Source organism: Panulirus ornatus, chromosome 29 (genome assembly GCF_036320965.1).
Source record: "Panulirus ornatus isolate Po-2019 chromosome 29, ASM3632096v1, whole genome shotgun sequence".
Taxonomy (NCBI): domain Eukaryota; kingdom Metazoa; phylum Arthropoda; class Malacostraca; order Decapoda; family Palinuridae; genus Panulirus; species Panulirus ornatus.
This window is the reverse complement of record NC_092252.1, coordinates 6,501,475-6,521,638: the sequence shown is the minus strand read 5'-3', so window position 1 is coordinate 6,521,638 and position 20,164 is coordinate 6,501,475. Positions and strand designations below refer to the sequence as shown.

Here is a 20,164-nt window from a genome sequence, read left to right as displayed (position 1 = left end):
TCACACACATCCAATCTCTCACTGTCATGTATAATGCAATGATACCATATTCCATTGTCCACAACCAAGCCTCAATGACCTTTCCCTGGTTTCCCCTAGCTGCTTCACATGCCCTGGTTCACTCCACTAACAGCACATTGCCCCCTATATACTACACTGCTCCAATTCAATGTATCCCATGAATGCCTTTCACTCTCTGGCATGTTCAGACAGCAAGCACTCAACATATTCACTCCATCTTTCTATCTCCCCATTCTCCTTGTCCCCTCCACTTTTGATGCACATGTCCTCTTTGTCTATCTCTCTACTAATTTTTTCCATATATCCAAACCAATTCAGCACATCCTCTTCAGGTCTCTGAATGATACTCTTCTCAACACTATACCTCTCTCTTACCCTATCACTACTTAATCAACCTTCCTCATATCTCACATTGTCCTAAAACATTTCATTTACAACACATTCACCCTCTTCCATACATTCTCACATACAGCCCATGCCTCGCATCCATACATCATAGGGCCTAACATACCTTCAAATGACCATTTTCCCCCCTTGTAAACATATAGTATTTAAATCATTTGTTACCACATAATAAAATATTCCTACTCATATATAGACTAGATCAAGATTTCATATAAAAAACAAAACCATTTTAGCAAAATACAGTATACCTGTTCACTGATTGCTCTCCAGCCTAGATCATCAGTGCGATCACACTCATATGTTTCACCAAGGAGGGGATTGAAAGGCTTTGCAGTTCTTACAGCTGTTGTAGCATATGAAGAAACTGTGAATGCAGCAATTAACGACAACTGCTCACAAGTATCTTCAGTCTGAAATGACATCAACGAAAAAATTAATATGTAAGGACTGGACAATAACATAATTTTTGGAGGTAATTATGTAGTTCATGAGCACCAAAAAACTAAATTTGGAATGGCGATGACTTTATTCTGTAATGGTAATGTACTGTGCTAAAAAAACAAGATATGGGGTTGATAATTTTTTCATTATCCTGCAATAAAAAGTTGACAATACGCGACCTGTGAAGATCACACATTTAATATGCTAAAAAGCTTCTGGAAATCAAAGGAAACTATAAAAACTAGTACCTGAAATCTAATTTATTTTTCAATATTACCATCAAAATAGTCTAATATTAATACTGTCTACTGCATCCCACCACACTGTGAAGAATGTTCAATAGAATTGGTTCATGTGATGGAATGTGTCAGAATAAACACACACAATGCCCAGAAAATGATATATACATGACCATAGCAAATTTGCTGTAAAAACATGGAAGTATAAGTAAATATGGGCAGCTACGGAAAGAGAGTTGAAGCTTTCAAAAGGTTCTGTTGATTTCTATGTTTCAAGAGGTACTTTTAAATCATTCAACCCCATATTTTTTCTGATCTTCATGGCCCTTCCCAATATCATCTTGCGTACCAACATAGTATACAGATTAAATAATTACTCCAAGTCATGTTCCCTAGTCTTGTCATTCTCCACAAAGTACACTAAAGGCTATGTAACAGCACTGGAGTTCACCCTTTATGGAAACTCTTTTGCTGTGGCTACCCCCATGAGGGAGTTCCTGAAGGGAACAAGCATCAATGGTAAGTAGGAGCATTATATATTAGTAATCAGTAGGAACATTAAGGAGAAGCCTCAGCAAATACTGCCCTAGAGTTGCCCTCTGCTAGTGGCCTATTAAGGGTGAGGCATTAGGAGTTCACTAGTTATGGAGACTATTGCCATGGCCACCACCATGAGGAAGTTCCAACTGGAGCAGGCATCAGAGATATAGATGGATAGATAGATAGATAGATAGATAGGAACAGCAATGAATGAATACATGATTGCAGAGGCGAGTCATAGCATTAGTGAGGGAGTGACAGTTCTGGGAATAACAAGGAATATTTGGACAGAGAGGTCACAATCTGGGAGGGCAAAAATGGGCATGTTTAAAGGTACAGTCCCAGCAATGTCATATGGATGCAAGGCATGGGCTATAAATCAAAATGTATGAAAGAAGAAGAATGTGTTGGAAATGTAACGTTTGAAAACAATATCTGGTGTCAGGAGGGTTGATCAAGTAAGTAATGACGGGAAGAAAGAGGTGTGGTATTAAGAGATGTATGGTTGAGAGAGCTGAAGAGGGTGTGCTGAAATGGTTTGGACATATGGAGAGAATGAGTAAGGACAGGTTGGCAAAGAGGATATATGTGTTAGAGGTGGAGGGGACAAGAGAAAGGGGAGACCAAACAGGAGATGGAGGGAAGGAGTGAAAAAGAGTTTTAGTGCTCAAGGCCTGAACATGAAGGAGGGTGAAAGGTATGCATGGGGTAACTGAAAGGGAGTGATGTGGTACACAAGGGCAGCATGCTGTCAATGGACTAAACCAAAGCATATGAAGCATTCACCACAAATTACAGAAAGGTTTGTAAACCCTGGTTGTGGACAGAGGCTGTGGGTTTGGTGCATTAAACGTGACTTCTAAAAAATGGATGTGAGCAACTGAAGCCTTTCCTTCATCTGTTCCTGGTGTTACCTAGTTATAATACTTTGATTTTCACAAGGTAACATGTTAAAAAAATACTGAAAATAATTCATACAACATATATAGTGGTCAGACATTATTAGATTATGTATATCTACATCTGCCACAAAGGAATGAATTTCCAAATGCTGCCACTCTCAAAGGCTTTCATGAAAGCCTAAAATAGAATATTTTCATTCAAAATTCTTGTTGTAAAGAGATAATTTTCACTTGCCTGTGCTGCTCTATCCAAAATGTCACTGTATTCAAAATCTTCAGTTAATCGTTGCAAGAAGGATAAAGGTTCACTAAAGTTAACCTGAAAAGAACAGAAACATGTAAGGAAATGTAATTTTCATATAATTGCTCCTATAAAAACCTAACATGGTCACACTACCAAGTACCTCATGATTTCTTTGAATACCTCTTACACTTCTTGAAAATCCCTTTCTACACACATGACAAACCTTCTCAAAATATTTAGCCAAAAAATCAGTAAAATCCTTGAAATTTCTGTTTCAAATCATAAATAAAACATATAAAACACATACATAAAAATGAATACAGAAAACCCACACCTTACACAAAATGATTTTAAATTGACACTCATATCAATCAACCCACATATGATATAAAATATCATATCATTCACAAGCATGTCCTCTCTAGATTCTACTCCATTCATTCCCATCATCAAGTTTCTCCCTTCTCACATGGCATTCCCTCATTTTGCTTTTACACCACATGTATGGTAAACTTATATCATAACTTCCACTAATCTCATTCCAAAAAATTCTTTGCTGAATCTTCTCCCATTCTCTCCATAAATATTTCCATACCATGATTACATTTCTGTACCTAGTTGCTTCTCCACTTCACAAAGGTAACACCAAGAACAAACTAGCCATGGCCTCATTTGCACACATCCTTTCTTTTGCTGTCATGTATAATGTACTGACACCAAAGCTTACCATCTACAGCCAAGTTCTATTAATCATTCCAAAGTTTACCATGATGAGCTCTTAATCAGCCCAGTGACCATATCTTCTATCTCAAGAACACCTCTCATCTACCTCAAAGTTCAGGCCTTAATACCTAAAAGGCTACTTCACTCCATCTCTCTGTAACCCTATGCTCACTCATCAACCTATAATTAAATATGCACCTTTTTTAAACCAAGTATTCCCTATTCACACAACTTAACAAGCTTTACCATACTTTTAGACACACCTGGGAACCTATACCCTCCGTTACAACATACATGCCCAACTATACACTTAATTGGTACATCACCCACTCATGTGTTCAGATCCCTTTGCACCAAGATATAATTCTTGCACCAAAATTGCCAAATCACTCCCTCAGCACCTCCCAATATGTGCCCTTGTTACTGCCAGGTGCAAAAACACTAACAATCTATCATTTCTCATTGTCTACTTTAATTCTAATCCATATCAATCTTGAACTCAGTTCCTTACACTCTTCATCACAGTCCCAAAACAACCTCATAAAAGACTACCCCATCCTTAGCTCTTCTCACTCTAACCACATATTTTACCCCCCCAAAAAAATTCCCAAATCATTTTACTCCCCTCCCCTTCAAATAAGTTTCACTAATAGCCTGAATATCCATGTTCCTCTCATCAAACAAAGTGTCTATCTCTTCCTTTTCTGAATCTGGTTACATCAATGCACATTCAGACACCCATGCCTGGGCCTTCCAAGAGAAAGCCTCGCTTGGTTCTTTCTTCAGTTCCTGTACTTGTAGAGTGATAATCAGGAAGAGGAGGGCTGTAAACCCCCTCTCCTGCTCCTTAACTGCCTCTTTTCATATGCAGGATATACACAGGAAGAGATTTTGCCCCCCTATCCCCAGGGAGATGTGCTGCACCCAAAACATAGCATGCTTTGTTACAAGAAAGTTTTCTTTCCCAATTCCAAAAAAATGGATTCCAAGCTACTTTCTTCATAACTATACACACTCAAAAAATGCTTCCTTTTCCATTCAATTTGGGTTCTCTTACACAAAAGCATGACTACATCCCCCTTCAAACTTTTCCTTCTAAACTGAGACTTATCACAAAAGCATGACTACATCCCCCTTCAAACTTTTCCTTCTAAACTGAGACTTATCAGTCATAATGGATAAGGATAAATCAAATGGTAAACCTTGTAAGAAAGTCTTTAAAAATTTTCATTATCAAATATACTTAACCTTAAAGTTAAAAAGACCTTTTGTGATTAGTTTCATTATTACTAATTCCTAGAAAACTTCAAAAACCTTCCTTGAGCTTTTTGAATCACCTTATTAACTAAGCTTGGTCTGTCACCAATCTATTTCAAGAGATATGTCATGCTATGTTTGGTAAGGACAATATCCCATCATCACTATGTGGAGACAAATGTTGTAGATAAAATATTTCTCCCATACTAAAAGCTTGAGGTTAATATTACAGACTAGCCATGCCTCAAAACTCACAATAATTTGTAAGAATAAGCTGAAACTCAACATGCTCTTATCCTTTCAACCTTTTACCAATGTTATCAGGCATTTTACACCATATGGAAAAGCTAAAGGACATTTTTCATGCATGTGAGCTGTACGTGTTTTGAAGTCTTAAATTTACTTCATGAATCAAAGGCCTCTACCTAATATGACTTAATAAGAAACTGTCCATGTCTACTGTTTACTTTGCTTACTGTCAGGTGGACAGAGAATATGTATCAATGAGTTAGATGGTATACCTACTACCATCTTTTCTATTACCGGTACAGTCAAAATAGCATGCTGGTTTCAGTTGGGTTTTATCTACACCCATAATGGTGTACTAAGGAAAAAAATCTAAACACTAACAAGACCAACAGAGCAAATTAAACTCAACCATTATTCATCTTCCTGATCATAATACAAATCTATGGTAACTACTAATTTATCATTGGCATTAAAACAAGCATAATCTGAAACAGAACATACTTACTGGCATAGGTATTTTAGAAAGTTCCTTTCCTATGCAATTTTTCATAATAGACCATAGATTAATAGGATAATTAGGTTTATCTGGGACATAGGTTCGACGCTGGCGTTTGGGTCGCCCATTAGCCTGTTTCATCTCATTATCTGTAGGTGTGGTGGCTTGAGACCCATTTAGGCTGGCCATTTCTTCACTTAACTGTAACAGAAGAGGGAGAGAGTTTAGTATGCACATTTAGATATATCAATGAATACAATATACACTTCCTATGTCAAACTATAAAAAAGAACCCTTTTGCTGGTTGGAGATTTCCAGCAAAATACAATTTTCATTACATAAGTGTCTATCCTACAACAAAAATTAATATGTACAATATCTACAGCAATCACAAATATATGAACACATGCAGCTGTAAATTACAGTACAATGAATACTGATGGGCAAATTGAGAGTATTGGCAAGAAAGTCATGCATATAAGTCATACCTCAGTATCTTCTTAATCATTACACAAATTAATCAATACACAAATCAAAGTTTGTACATGTTGTTACTATGTTCTTACATAAAGAAAGTGGTGTTCATACCTAGAATACAAAGCATTTACGTTTAACTTTTGTTTCAATCACTACCCTTCACGGCCTCAAAATTTCCAGCTTTTAGGATAGTCGTAAGGGGTTTAAAGGATTCCTCTATGTTTACATCCATCAATAGCTTCCTTCAATCCTTGTGCAGGATCCTATTCAAAGTTGATCATATATATCAAAGAACATGGTAGTAGGGAGATGAAGGCACACAATATTATCGTACAGCCTTTCCTACATAAATTCAAAGTTTTTGCTGTCATGCCTGGCCTGGCTTTAAGAGTGTTTACAAAAATACAGTTTTATAAATAAAATATTTCACTAGCATATGCTATTCTAGTGTGACAAAAGAACTTGGCAATCAACTTTCAATATGCTCTTTCTCACATTCAAACTCACTGAAACAACCAAATCTGTATCTTGTATATATATGGCTACAATACTGCCTTTCTGCTTTACATATTCTTCACCACTTTCTCCAGCTTTAACTTTACTCTCTCTTTATTTCTATGACCATCTAACTAGTTAATTCTCTCAATTAACTCAAAGCAATATCATTTCATATCCCCATACCTTTATTTAAATGTTTTCTAAAATTCTGCAAAGAACATTCTTGAAACTTGCTCACTCCTCATTCAGCTAGTTTAGATTCGAAAGCTAAATATCTCTTTAAAGAAAATTATCACAGACCACATCAAAGTTTCATGTCTCAGTTTCCACTTTTTTACTGTTCTAAACTTGCAATCTACTGACCACAACAAAATTTCATAACTAAATCTCTCCATCGTAATACCAAAAGGTGCAGTGATTTGCTGGACAGAGAAAAATGATATAGAGGATACAAAGTCTGATAATTCTTTCCTATAATTCTCAAAGCACAACTGCAGTGACATGCTTAGCTCATATATCACAAGAATTAGGATAGCTCTTGCATTTGCACTTATATCAGCAACTTACTTGGTTAAAGTGTGCGCCATCTTAAACAGAAGTTACATTTGCTCTCAATGTCAATGCTTTCCTTGATGCTAAAACAAGTACTCTAACTTTCAACTCCTCTCTCTTTTCTTCAGTTTGCAATGAACCCTTAAAATCTGCTTCCTCAATTCTTCACATTTCATGTTTCCTCATTTCTTATAGAACATTCAACCATTCTTTATAGTCCAGATCTTGTAATATGTTGAATCTGTGTTTGTAATGTTAGAGAGATGGGTGATGTCTAAAATGCAGGCAAGAAAGTGTAACTCATACATGCCTGGGGAGTGCAGTTTCAGATAAGTGTCAATCTGGTGGAGTGGAGCTTAAGACTTAAGTTAGGAGGGTGACTGTTTCGTGCCTGTTCAATCATGGTGTGCATATGTCTTAAAGTCATGTTTGCTGGAGGATGGGGCATCCTTAAATAAGGTTGCTGAACTAATAAAGAGGAAGCTTTTAGTTTCTACCTGAAGGCTAGAGGTTGGTTATGGGGAGGTTAGGTCGATTATGGGGTTGTTTGGGTAGAAGACATCTAGTGCTGTTGCAAAGAATCGAATCCTGAACATATCAAAGTGAAATTGTATTGGAAATATTTGTTACTGTATTGACTGTATTGGAAGCATTTCTGTTATGCTTTGTAGGTTCTGAATGTCTTTGTGGTTGTTAGGCAGCCAGTGACTGTTCTAAGTGCTCTGTTTTCTATGGTTTGCAGGTAAGATATATTCACTTTTGGCAAGGTGGACAACCAAACATGTGAGTTATAGTATGAGATGGAAGAAGTGGTGTTGATGTTTATAGATGACACTAGGGGATTCCATTTTTCTATAAAACTGGTACCAGTAAGTTTTCTAAGTAAGCTTACTTTGTTGAAGAACTCTGTGTTAATGTTTCTGGAGTGGAGAGTAAACATCATTTATACACTGTATAAATGCTATAGTTGGAGTCCTGAGTGGATGTGGTTGACCATTCTGGGTTAGGGAAGGGCATAGGCTGGATTCATGTCTGTCAGAGATTAAGATGGAGATGCTGGACTTTTGTGGAGATGAAGACATTCTGTTCTGAGTGAGCCATTGGTCTAATTGTGTGATGTAATGCTGCATGCTTGTTATTGCTAGAGTAATGGTATAGTGTTAGGATGTGACTGGAACATCCTCTGCATATGAGAACACTATCATTCTGTAATCAGTAGGAAGTGATGAAAGTCATGTAGGATAAAAATGAAGATGACTGAGGAGAGAATTCCTCCCTGGTGGACCCCACTGAAGACTGAAGGTTTTGGAAGTGAAGCCTTTATGGATGACTGGCTTGGCAACTAGTTATTAGGTTGGCTAATAATTCTTTAACTGTTTTTGTGGAAGGTGATGTCAAGTATCTTTTGGGAGAGGGCATGTCAGGGGACAATGTCAAGTGCTTTGTTGATATCTAAATCTGTCAATACTGTATGGGAGAAAGGGTTGTGTTCAGTTAAGACCATCAAAAGGCATGTTGTAAGAGATCTATGTGCAGTGTATTAATGGAGTGATAGGGTTTGAAGCCATGATGTATGAGTGAGAATGGAACATTTTGGTCAACTTCATTGTGGATCTGCTTTTGAAGAGGAATGGTTACTGATGACAGTGATAATGTTGGGCAATATGATCAAGGGGAGCAAGGTCACTTGGAGGAGTTCTGGCTGGGTAATATGCTGGCAAGTTTACAGATAAATGGGAAGCCAAGAGGGGTTGAAGTTAGCTTTGAGTAACTGAAACGCAATTGGGCCAATGTTTTTCATATAGAACTCTTGTTTCTTTGTCTAGGCCAATTGCAGGAGAGTTTTAGAAGATTTCAGTTGTATTCTGAATATCTGTGGGAGTGAAAAGAGGATGAGCATTTGTTGTATGGTAGATCTTGCATATGTTTTCCATGACCATTTTTGTTAGGGGTGTGATGGTTTAGAGTTAAGTTATAAGTGGCCTTTCATGAGTAAGTTTCTGTGTTCTCTGGGACAAAGGATGCTTTTGGTTTGGATGAGGAGTGCTCCATGTGGGGCTATGGTGGTGTGGAAGGTATGGCTTTTCTGTTGAAAATACCTAGGAAGGTGTATAAGAAAGTAATGACAGAGAGATTAGTGGCATGCAGAAACCATCTGACTGGGAAGGAACAATGTGGCTTCAGGAGAGGTACATGCAGCATAGACCAAGTATCTGCTTCAGTGAATCTACGGAAAACATGTGGAGAAAGAATGCGAGTTGAATGTGGCATTTACAGATCTAATGAAGGTATTTGACAAGGTTGAAAGAAATGCTTTGTGTAATATGTTAAGAATATCTGGGGTATATGGAAAGCTACTATATGCACTAAGTGGTTTTTACTGAGAAAGTAAGGCATATGCACAAGCAGGAAGGGAGGAGGGCGAGTGTTCCCATTGAAGGTGCATTAAGATTAAGAAGCGTTAACACAACTGTTTACTGTCTAAAAACTGGGTGGTTTGAACCAGAGTAACCTGAAGAGAATGAAGTGCTTAAGGTACATGGAAGTGGACATAAAAGCATATGGAACCATGGGGGGATGGAATGAATCACAGAAAAGATGAGGGGTAAGATCTGGGTGCCTTAAGGAGAACATGGAAGGAAAGGTCAGAGTCTGTAATGGCATGGCAAAGATGTATGAAAGATGTGGGACCTAAGACTTCAATGCAAAAGAAAAAATTGGGTGGAATTGCTGGAAATAAAAACCTTGAGGATGAAATGTTGTGTGAGACAGTTTAATCCTGTATGCAAAGACAGCACAAAAGAGAAAACAAGAAAATTTCAAGAGACACAAATAAGAACTCATATTCAAAGCTGTCAAAAAAAAACTTTAGTTCCCTAGGGTGGCTTAATTCCCCACTGCTTCATGTCACAGCAATCACATTTGGCAAGCGCTGATGAAAAAAAGCCACAACTGGTCAACGACGATGAACATCTAGGCCATGTATATGCTCATACTCTCAGCAATGATCTAGGTCTGAGCTAAGGGAGCCCCATGTCTCTTAAACAACAGTAAAGGTCAGCAGGAGAAAACCAAACAAGGTGGAGGTCTTGACTGTCTAGTTTCATACCCCAGACACCACTCAGCAGTGACACCTTTCTGGTGTATTCCTCCTATAAGTACACCATAAGGACTCAAAAAGGACTGGAAAACAACACAGAACCTTGGCACAACACAAAAAATATGGGTGAAGGAAAAAAGTGTGAAACAAGATGCATCACTATTATGGGCATATCATCATGCTTGAACTTAAACCGTGGGGCTTGTGTGGTATGCGTACTTATGTAACTGATCAAGGCAAATCATAACTTTCAAACACACTATTCTAACCAAATCATAAAAAGGCTCTTAAGCGTCATTGGGTGGATATGCTGGCAAATGATAGGAGGTTGGATATGACCATACATTATGCCCAAGATCCTAAACAAATGAGATGTGGCAGATAAGTACCAACTCTGGTAGCAAGCAGGACAATGATGTCACTGCTAATGCATGAATATTGACTGGCCAAGAGAATACCCCAAGACTGATCAAGCTGGTTGCTACTACAGGATGAGAGGTTTAGTAATGGATGACAGATAGATAACTCATCATAAGGCAGGGGGTAAGAGGGTCCCAAACACCGGAGGTCCAATCAATACTCTTAAGATCATATATCTTCCTGATCATGGAGAGAGAAAATCTCACATAGTTCTGTATAACAAAACCCTGAACAAAAAATCTAAAGGGCTGAGAGGTCTGGAAGGTACATTGCAAGCTGGATTCATGTCATGGCAGCTTTGGTTAATATCAAAGCAGTTTATAAACAATGTACATCACTTGCTACACACCTATCAGTCATTAATGGTGGTGATCTCATTTTACTCTGCACTACAGAAAATTCTTCAAGATGAATCGTCTAAGCAAGGGCTGAGACCATGGAATATCCTTACATCATCAATATGCTCAGAAAAAATACTATTTCTGTATTGTATCTTCCTATAACAGATACTGCCTTCCCTACACATCACTGTGGATTTATCCATACTAACAGCTTCCCACAATATCTTCTATTTCCAGCAGATACCAAAAGTACCTTCTTCATCATTTGTTTATCTAACATTTTAAAAGAAAGCAATATTACTCTCAAGAAATCAAGAAACCCTCCAAATTTCTGCCATGTGAAATGTGATCTATAAATCTTTATGCTACATAAAATCATCAATTACAAAAGCAGCAAAGGTAAAACATAACTGAAATCAAACTAAGGAGCAAGAGATAAGCAACAACAATACAATATGGTAAGTATATGAAAACATGAGGAGCTTTATATCCACACTCATGCAGTACAAAGGCGTATACCAACAAGCTTATTACATAATTCATGGTCTACATTATCAAATGCATTTATATCCTTCTGCTATCAATGACTGTCAATGAATAAAATAAATGACTGGAAAAGCTGAAACATCTCACTCTGGTTTAAAACACATGACATTATACTGCATATACTTTTGCCTCTGGATGCAAGATGTAGCCCAGAGCATTCCCTAACACTTGTTACGAAGGTGGATAAACTGTCGTTTTCTGCTAGAAATATCAAATTAGGAACGTTTAAAAAGCTTTCTGACAGAGCTACTGGGTATAAGATAATAGGATATAAGTACATGAAATGTAACCAGAGTGTGAGAAGTATGAATGGGTATCATGCTTTTTATGTTACAAACAAGTCATGTACTCAACAAGAAATGAAGGAACTTACGCTATAACTACTATCCGTATTGTTGTCCTTCCTCATGATGAACTGGACGGTGTTGTCTTGCCCGTCTCCCTCACTGCTGGACGCGGACACTGTGTCCCCTACACCTTGACCCTCCGATGCCTACAGTACCCAAAAACCAACACAAACTACTTTAAATTTGCAAACACACACAAAGCAAAACTGATTTACCTTAAGCACAGCAATGATCATAAACCTTATTCGCCAACAAAGACTACAGTTATATTATATATTCTCCCCATCATAACCACACACTAAAATTCATAACATCTACATGGAAAACAATAATAAAAAAAAGCATTAGAAACAGACAAAAAATACAATACTATCAATTCCTATGAACAATCAATTGTAACCAAACTATATGCTTCAAAAATCCACTCATACTATCTCATGGTACAGTGAAGATGTACAGTTTGAAATGCTGTGGCTCTGGCTTATGAAGGAAGGGAAACTAAGTAAATATAAACTAATTACAACAGTGAGCTGAAATGTTGCTACAAAAACTAAGACCACAAGAAGTACTACATGAAAAAAATTCCAAAAATGTTCTTAAGAATTAGTTAGACTACTAATAACAGCTACAAAGAAGTAGATTAACTGCACAGCATAGAGGAAGTATTGGATGTGAGAAAGATTCAGGAGTACAATGTTATCAGAATGTATGAAAAAATGGGATGAGAGAACAAACTCTGGATGAATGTATGAAGATGTGTCAGAGGGAAAGAATATATAAAACAGAAATGCATAATAAATATGGTACAGAAATACCATATCAAAAAATGAGATGACAGGACAAACTCTGAATGAATGTATGAGCATATGTCTGAAGGAAAGCCTATATAAAAAATGGAATACCTTGTATGTAATGCACAATAAATATTTTATAGAGGTAGGGTTACAGATGTAAAAAAAAAATCTCATTTTTCAAGTTGCATCAAATATGTATGTAACTTTACAAATCTAAAGATATTCTCAAGACAATGAAGAAAATCACTTCAGAAATATTTTGTTTACTACTATCACTCTCATAATGTGTAGAAGGTTTGTCGATATATCAGCAAAAGCACTAAAACGTACAGGGTAAGGCCAGTGTCAAGTGAGTTGTCACTACACATTACTGTTCATTTTACATAAATGAAAAAATTGATTACTTAGCATTACGTTTTATTTCATATAATAAATGTTTCCTTATTAAATGCAAATTTACAGAGGTTTACAAAACTACCAACTGTACCAGGGAGATGCAGTTTTGTCAAGGGAAGGCAGGTGCTGGCAAAACTGCATCCATTTGTGCTAGAAACACCTTCTCCTGCTTCATCTTTGTCAACTTTCAATGCTGGAAGAGTCAGTGTCTAAAAAATCACTCTCCACATTGAGAAGTGTGCATGTGTATGGTGGTCGGCCAAAAATCTTCATGCAGTATTCATTGTTTTCCACCTAACATGAAGAATACACTGACATTCTCTCTCTCTCTCTCTCTCTCTCTCTCTCTCTCTCTCTCTCTCTCTCTCTCTCTCTCTCTCTCAGCATTATAGAATAAAAGCTCATAAAACAAACATGTTGAAAACAAGATGCATGTGTAAAATTACCATAACAAATTAGAACACATTGTAAACTTTATGAAAAAGCAAGTGTCACTTGCAGCCTCTCAGTTCACCCTGGATTAAAGTGTTAATCACAATGCCCTTCTTTTGAACTCTCTTAAGCCTTTGTTGATGTTCCTGATATTGTGGAGACCAGATTAAATTATATACTTAAGATTGGTCTTACTAGTCAGTTATGATGGACAAATATGGCTTCTGATGTTTTGTAAAGTTTCTTGCAATAAATCCCAAAAGTTCGTTTAATGAGAAGTTGCTATCTTCTGTTTATAAGACTTTACAATTACTGTACTTTTTTTTTTATAAATTTCATCAATTATACAGTACATTACACTATGCTGAAATTCATGTATCTCTTCTCATACAAATTTGACAGTATGTTCAGATCAATATGGATGCTTTTGTAATAATAAATATTGGATATTATCACATTACCAAAATTTGTATCATCTGCAAATCTAGAGCTTTCCGAGGTTATGTCTTATTCTAGATCATATGAGGTTATGTCTTATTCTAGATCATTTATATACATTAAGTAAAAAGAATTTGGCCAGAGTCTCAAGTTTGTGGTACACTATTACTTAAAAGTACTGATATCTATCCACAAGAAAACATTGTCTTCTGTTAAGTAAACTAGTCTTCCATCCACCTGAATTATTCTAGCAACATGAGCACAGTCCTGTGATCAACTAAGATTTTGCATTTTAACAATTTGCAAAGAAAAATGGCATTTCCTTTAACCTTATAAAATATGAAAGCAGTCAAAAAGTTACATTAACCATAACCAATAAAAAACTTATGCACCATTACTAATAACAGCGGGAATCACTAAACACAACTTGTTTCTATATAACTCTGGTACAAATAAAATGAGGATATAAATTTTAATGCAAGTGTGAATGTAAATGATGATGCACTCACAAACTATATGTTGACAAAGACACTATGAGTCTTAAAGCAATTCTATTTTTCATAATGAACATACAAATACACAGGCCAGATAAAGAACACAGTGATCTGATGTAATGACACAAACACACTAATACAAACAAGATATAAACTACTGATTGTTGCACAAAGCAATTCATGGAAATTAGGTTACACTTTATAATAATTGCAAGGCAAAACCAAAACAGATATTGTTGATTACCTAAAACTACAAGCACAGATTTAGCACTCACCTGAGAAACATTGGAATTTGATCTCTTGTGTGCTTGGCTAGTGTTTACATGGACAATAAAATTTTCTGCTAATTCCTCCACTGCATCCTCAAATTCATTCTCCTCCTCATCCTCACTGTGACTGTGCCCTGAAGTAATAAATTCATGCATCAAAGTAAGAGCTGCATCAAAAGTTATTGCTACTGTACAGAAAACTGAGTATAATACCCAAAATATAATCACTATAAAAAGGATGGTCATGAAAAGGCATACAAAAGTACAGGTAGTATTTCTTATAGCAGTTCCAAAAGCATTAACGTAGTTAACACATTTACCTCTTTGACCTTAAGGTATACCATTATCATACAATAAACTCGTAAAAATATAAGCTGAATGAAAAATGTTTAATTAGCAAATCATAATAAAGGATTTATAAGGTTCCATCATGTTTAGTCTTATAGCTATGATGGAAACAGATTTATTAGTACAGGAAAATAAGAAACTAACTCAAAGCATAATTACATTAATAAATCCCTGGTAACTTTGTTTAGCCTCTGGACCAAACTGTCAAGCTATGAATATTGTAACAAGTCATCAGTGAAATATTTTTCCACACTTAACACATTACTTCTTACCAACTTTGGCAATAATCCTCATATCAGACAATATCTCTATCAGTTATCTATGAACTGATGTGATCAGGTAGCAGTTGATAGGCAGCTAAAGACTAGGGAGGTATATTACTAGTACTACCTGCTTAGGTCTTGGGAAGGTTAGTGATGGCTGCATAATGAGCCAGCACTTTAGTGGTTGTCAAATTGCATTCCTCTGACCCAGGTAGCTGTCTTTTCTTTCTGCCTCACCAACACGTGGACTACTGGCATTCTGTCCATAAACATACATTCTATCCTTGTCATACATAACACCTGACAACATTTAACTCACACAGTTCATTCCTTGTAACTCTACATTTTCCTGTGGTGGAGAACACTATATGCTAGCCCTGTCCTTTTGGCAAAATGGTAAGAGCAACAGACAGTAGTAGTAGATAGGAACATTTAGGTAAGAGCATCAAGTAGAAACATGAGGCAGATGTAGTAGGTAGGAACTAAATTAAGGATGAGCAATAGGTAGAAGTAGTCAGTAGTCCATGGCATAGTGGTTAGTATTACTGACTAGGAGTCAGCACAGGTTAGCCCAAGGTCAGACCTACATGGGCTCAAATAGTGGGTGTAGCAATCAGCCCATACCCAACCCCAGACATTCATCCTTCTCAAGGCTAATCAATAAATGGGTAACTGGTTTAGGCTGGTGTGTGTGTGTGCAAACACACCGGAGAAAAGACATGGTATTATATATATTCTTTCTACCCTATCCCCAAGGGGGGCTGGAAATCCTCCCCTCTTGTTTTTAGTTTTCCTAAAGAAGGAACAGAGGAGGGAGCCAAGTGAAGCTATTCCCTCAAAGGCTCAGTCCTCTGTTCTTAACGCTACCTCGCTAACGCGGGAAATGGCGGATAGCATGAAAAAAATCTTTATCTATTACAATATATATATATATATATATATATATATATATATATATATATATATATATATATATATATATATATATTTGCTGCCTTCATCCATTCCCATCGCCACCCTGCCACATATAAAAAACAGCACCACCCCTGCGCGCGCGCGAGGTAGCGCTGGGAAGACAACAAAGGCTGCATTCGTTCACGCTCAGTCTCCAGCTGTCATGTGTAATGCAACGAAACCACACCTCCCTTTGCACATCCCAGGCCCCACAAAACTTTCCATGGTTCACCTCAGACGCTTGAAATGCCATGGTTCAATTCACTGACAGGACGCCTATATATATATATATATATATATATATATATATATATATATATATATATATATATATATATATATATATATATATATAAAAAGCGAGATATACATAAGTATACTTATGTAAGTAGGAGAGATGGCCAGAGAGCGTTATTGGATTACGTGTTAATTGACAGGCGTGCGAAAGAGAGACTTTTGGATGTTAATGTGCTGAGAGGTGCAACTGGAGGGATGTCTGATCATTATCTTGTGGAGGCTAAGGTGAAGATTAGTATGGGTTTTCAGAAAAGAGGAGTGAATGTTGGGGTGAAGAAGGTGGTGAGAGTAAGTGAGCTTGGGAAGGAGACCTGTGTGGGGAAGTACCAGGAGAGACTGTGTACAGAATGGAAAAAGGTGAGAACAATGGAAGTAAGGGGAGTGGGGGAGGAATGGGATGTATTTAGGGAATCAGTGATGGATTGCGCAAAAGATGCTTGTGGCATGAGAAGAGTGGGAGGTGGGCTGTTTAGAAAGGGTAGTGAGTGGTGGGATGAAGAAGTAAGAGTATTAGTGAAAGAGAAGAGAGAGGCATTTGGACGATTTTTGCAGGGAAAAAATGCAATTGAGTGGGAGAAGTATAAAAGAAAGAGACAGGAGGTCAAGAGAAAGGTGCAAGAGGTGAAAAAAAGGGCAAATGAGAGTTGGGGTGAGAGACTATCAGTAAATTTTAGGGAGAATAAAAAGATGTTCTGGAAGGAGGTAAATAGGGTGCGTAAGACAAGGGAGCAAATGGGAACTTCAGTGAAGGGCGTAAATGGGGAGGTGATAACAAGTAGCGGTGATGTGAGAAGGAGATGGAATGAGTATTTTGAAGGTTTGTTGAATGTGTCTGATGACAGAGTGGCAGATATAGGGTGTTTTGGTCGAGGTGGTGTGCAAAGTGAGAGGGTTAGGGAAAATGATTTGGTAAACAGAGAAGAGGTAGTAAAAGCTTTGCGGAAGATGAAAGCCGGCAAGGCAGCAGGTTTGGATGGTATTGCAGTGGAATTTATTAAGAAAGGGGGTGACTGTATTGTTGACTGGTTGGTAAGGTTATTTAATGTATGTATGACTCATGGTGAGGTGCCTGAGGATTGGCGGAATGCGTGCATAGTGCCATTGTACAAAGGCAAAGGGGATAAGAGTGAGTGCTCAAATTACAGAGGTATAAGTTTGTTGAGTATTCCTGGTAAATTATATGGGAGGGTATTGATTGAGAGGGTGAAGGCATGTACAGAGCATCAGATTGGGGAAGAGCAGTGCGGTTTCAGAAGTGGTAGAGGATGTGTGGATCAGGTGTTTGCTTTGAAGAATGTATGTGAGAAATACTTAGAAAAGCAAATGGATTTGTATGTAGCATTTATGGATCTGGAGAAGGCATATGATAGAGTTGATAGAGATGCTCTGTGGAAGGTATTAAGAATATATGGTGTGGGAGGCAAGTTGTTAGAAGCAGTGAAAAGTTTTTATCGAGGATGTAAGGCATGTGTACGTGTAGGAAGAGAGGAAAGTGATTGGTTCTCAGTGAATGTAGGTTTGCGGCAGGGGTGTGTGATGTCTCCATGGTTGTTTAATTTGTTTATGGATGGGGTTGTAAGGGAGGTAAATGCAAGAGTCCTGGAAAGAGGGGCAAGTATGAAGTCTGTGGGGGATGAGAGAGCTTGGGAAGTGAGTCAGTTGTTGTTCGCTGATGATACAGCGCTGGTGGCTGATTCATGTGAGAAACTGCAGAAGCTGGTGACTGAGTTTGGTAAAGTGTGTGGAAGAAGAAAGTTGAGAGTAAATGTGAATAAGAGCAAGGTTATTAGGTACAGTAGGGTTGAGGGTCAAGTCAATTGGGAGGTGAGTTTGAATGGAGAAAAACTGGAGGAAGTGAAGTGTTTTAGATATTTGGGAGTGGATCTGTCAGCGGATGGAACCATGGAAGCGGAAGTGGATCATAGGGTGGGGGAGGGGGCGAAAATTTTGGGAGCCTTGAAAAATGTGTGGAAGTCGAGAACATTATCTCGGAAAGCAAAAATGGGTATGTTTGAGGGAATAGTGGTTCCAACAATGTTGTATGGTTGCGAGGCGTGGGCTATGGATAGAGATGTGCGCAGGAGGATGGATGTGCTGGAAATGAGATGTTTGAGGACAATGTGTGGTGTGAGGTGGTTTGATCGAGTAAGTAACGTAAGGGTGAGAGAGATGTGTGGAAATAAAAAGAGCGTGGTTGAGAGAGCAGAAGAGGGTGTTTTGAAATGGTTTGGGCACATGGAGAGAATGAGTGAGGAGAGATTGACCAAGAGGATATATGTGTCGGAGGTGGAGGGAACGAGGAGAAGAGGGAGACCAAATTGGAGGTGGAAAGATGGAGTGAAAAAGATTTTGTGTGATCGGGGCCTGAACATGCAGGAGGGTGAAAGGAGGGCAAGAAATAGAGTGAATTGGAGTCATGTGGTATACAGGGGTTGACGTGCTGTCAGTGGATTGAAGCAAGGCATGTGAAGCGTCTGGGGTAAACCATGGAAAGCTGTGTAGGTATGTATATTTGCGTGTGTGGACGTGTGTATGTACATGTGTATGGGGGGGGGGGGGGGGGGTTGGGCCATTTCTTTCGTCTGTTTCCTTGCGCTACCTCGCAAACGCGGGAGACAGCGACAAAGTATAAAAAAAAAAAAAAAAAAAAAAAAAAAAAAAATATATATATATATATATATATATATATATATATATATATATATATATATATATATATATATATCTTTCATACTATTCGCCATTTCCCGCATTAGCGAGGTAGCGTTAGGAACAGAGGACTGGGCCTTCATCCATTCCCATCGCCACCCGCCACACATGAAATGGCACCACCCTCCCCCCGCGCGAGCTAGTGCTAGGAAAAGACAACAATAGCCACATTCGTTCACACTCAGTCTCTAGTTGTCATGTGTAATGCATCGAAACTATTTATATATATATATATATATATATATATATATATATATATATATATATATATATATATATATATATATATATATATATTTAGATGAGGCAACGTTAGTGTAAGGCTCTTTCCCTGTAACACACAACTAGTAATCATACACAAACACATAGAAAAGCAATAAAAACATTATATGAACAGCCATGCACATATCAAAGGCACACATGAGAACACTAACACGCTAAATTGTATACCTTGAAAAAAAAGACAGACACCTAATCATTCACTCACTCTCATACATAAACTTGCAACTAAGAGGTTTTAGTAAGGTTTAGTCACACTTCTACAATTCTAAGCTCATCCTAACCAACCTGGTGGTGTTCCCTGTTGGGAGAATGGTTCTGGAGGACCAAAGACATTAACTGCTACAGATGAACTGGTTGCTACAGGACACTGCACACCTATGAAGATATCTAATGAGTCTGTGATGCCCTGAAACTGACACCACAGTAGCACCATGAAATATCATGTCTATGTCATATTCGGAAGCCATTGTTCATTTGTTCCAGAAGCTATCTTGCTTAAGAAAGGCATTTGGACATCAGAGCATATTTTTGTCTCGTGTATGTCTCACATCTCTATTTATTTATCTGCAATGACCCAAAACCATTCTACAGGTTCCTACAACCCAAGGCTGTACTACTTTCAGTAGCAGGGAAATGTAGAATCCTTTGGAATGAGAAGTTCACTCATGGGACTGAACTCTCAATGATACA

The 20,164-nt window shown here is 37.7% G+C and overlaps 1 protein-coding gene across 14 annotated transcripts in view; it reads right to left on the bottom strand.

Moving 5' to 3' along the window:
• The window catches only part of Osbp (oxysterol binding protein), a 214,538-nt gene that overhangs the window by 29,809 nt on the left and 164,565 nt on the right, over positions 1-20,164 (bottom strand). For 7 of the 14 annotated variants that reach the window (XM_071679095.1, XM_071679098.1, XM_071679096.1 and 4 more), the window contains 6 exons: positions 19,760-19,849; positions 14,628-14,755; positions 11,825-11,944; positions 5,527-5,718; positions 2,784-2,867; positions 675-836 (listed from right to left, as the gene is read on the bottom strand). In XM_071679095.1, the coding sequence (XP_071535196.1) occupies positions 675-836; positions 2,784-2,867; positions 5,527-5,718; positions 11,825-11,944; positions 14,628-14,755; positions 19,760-19,849 (776 nt within the window). The remainder of the gene's footprint in view (positions 1-674; positions 837-2,783; positions 2,868-5,526; positions 5,719-11,824; positions 11,945-14,627; positions 14,756-19,759; positions 19,850-20,164) is intronic. The other 7 variants (XM_071679097.1, XM_071679099.1, XM_071679091.1 and 4 more) reach the window with 3 other exon arrangements.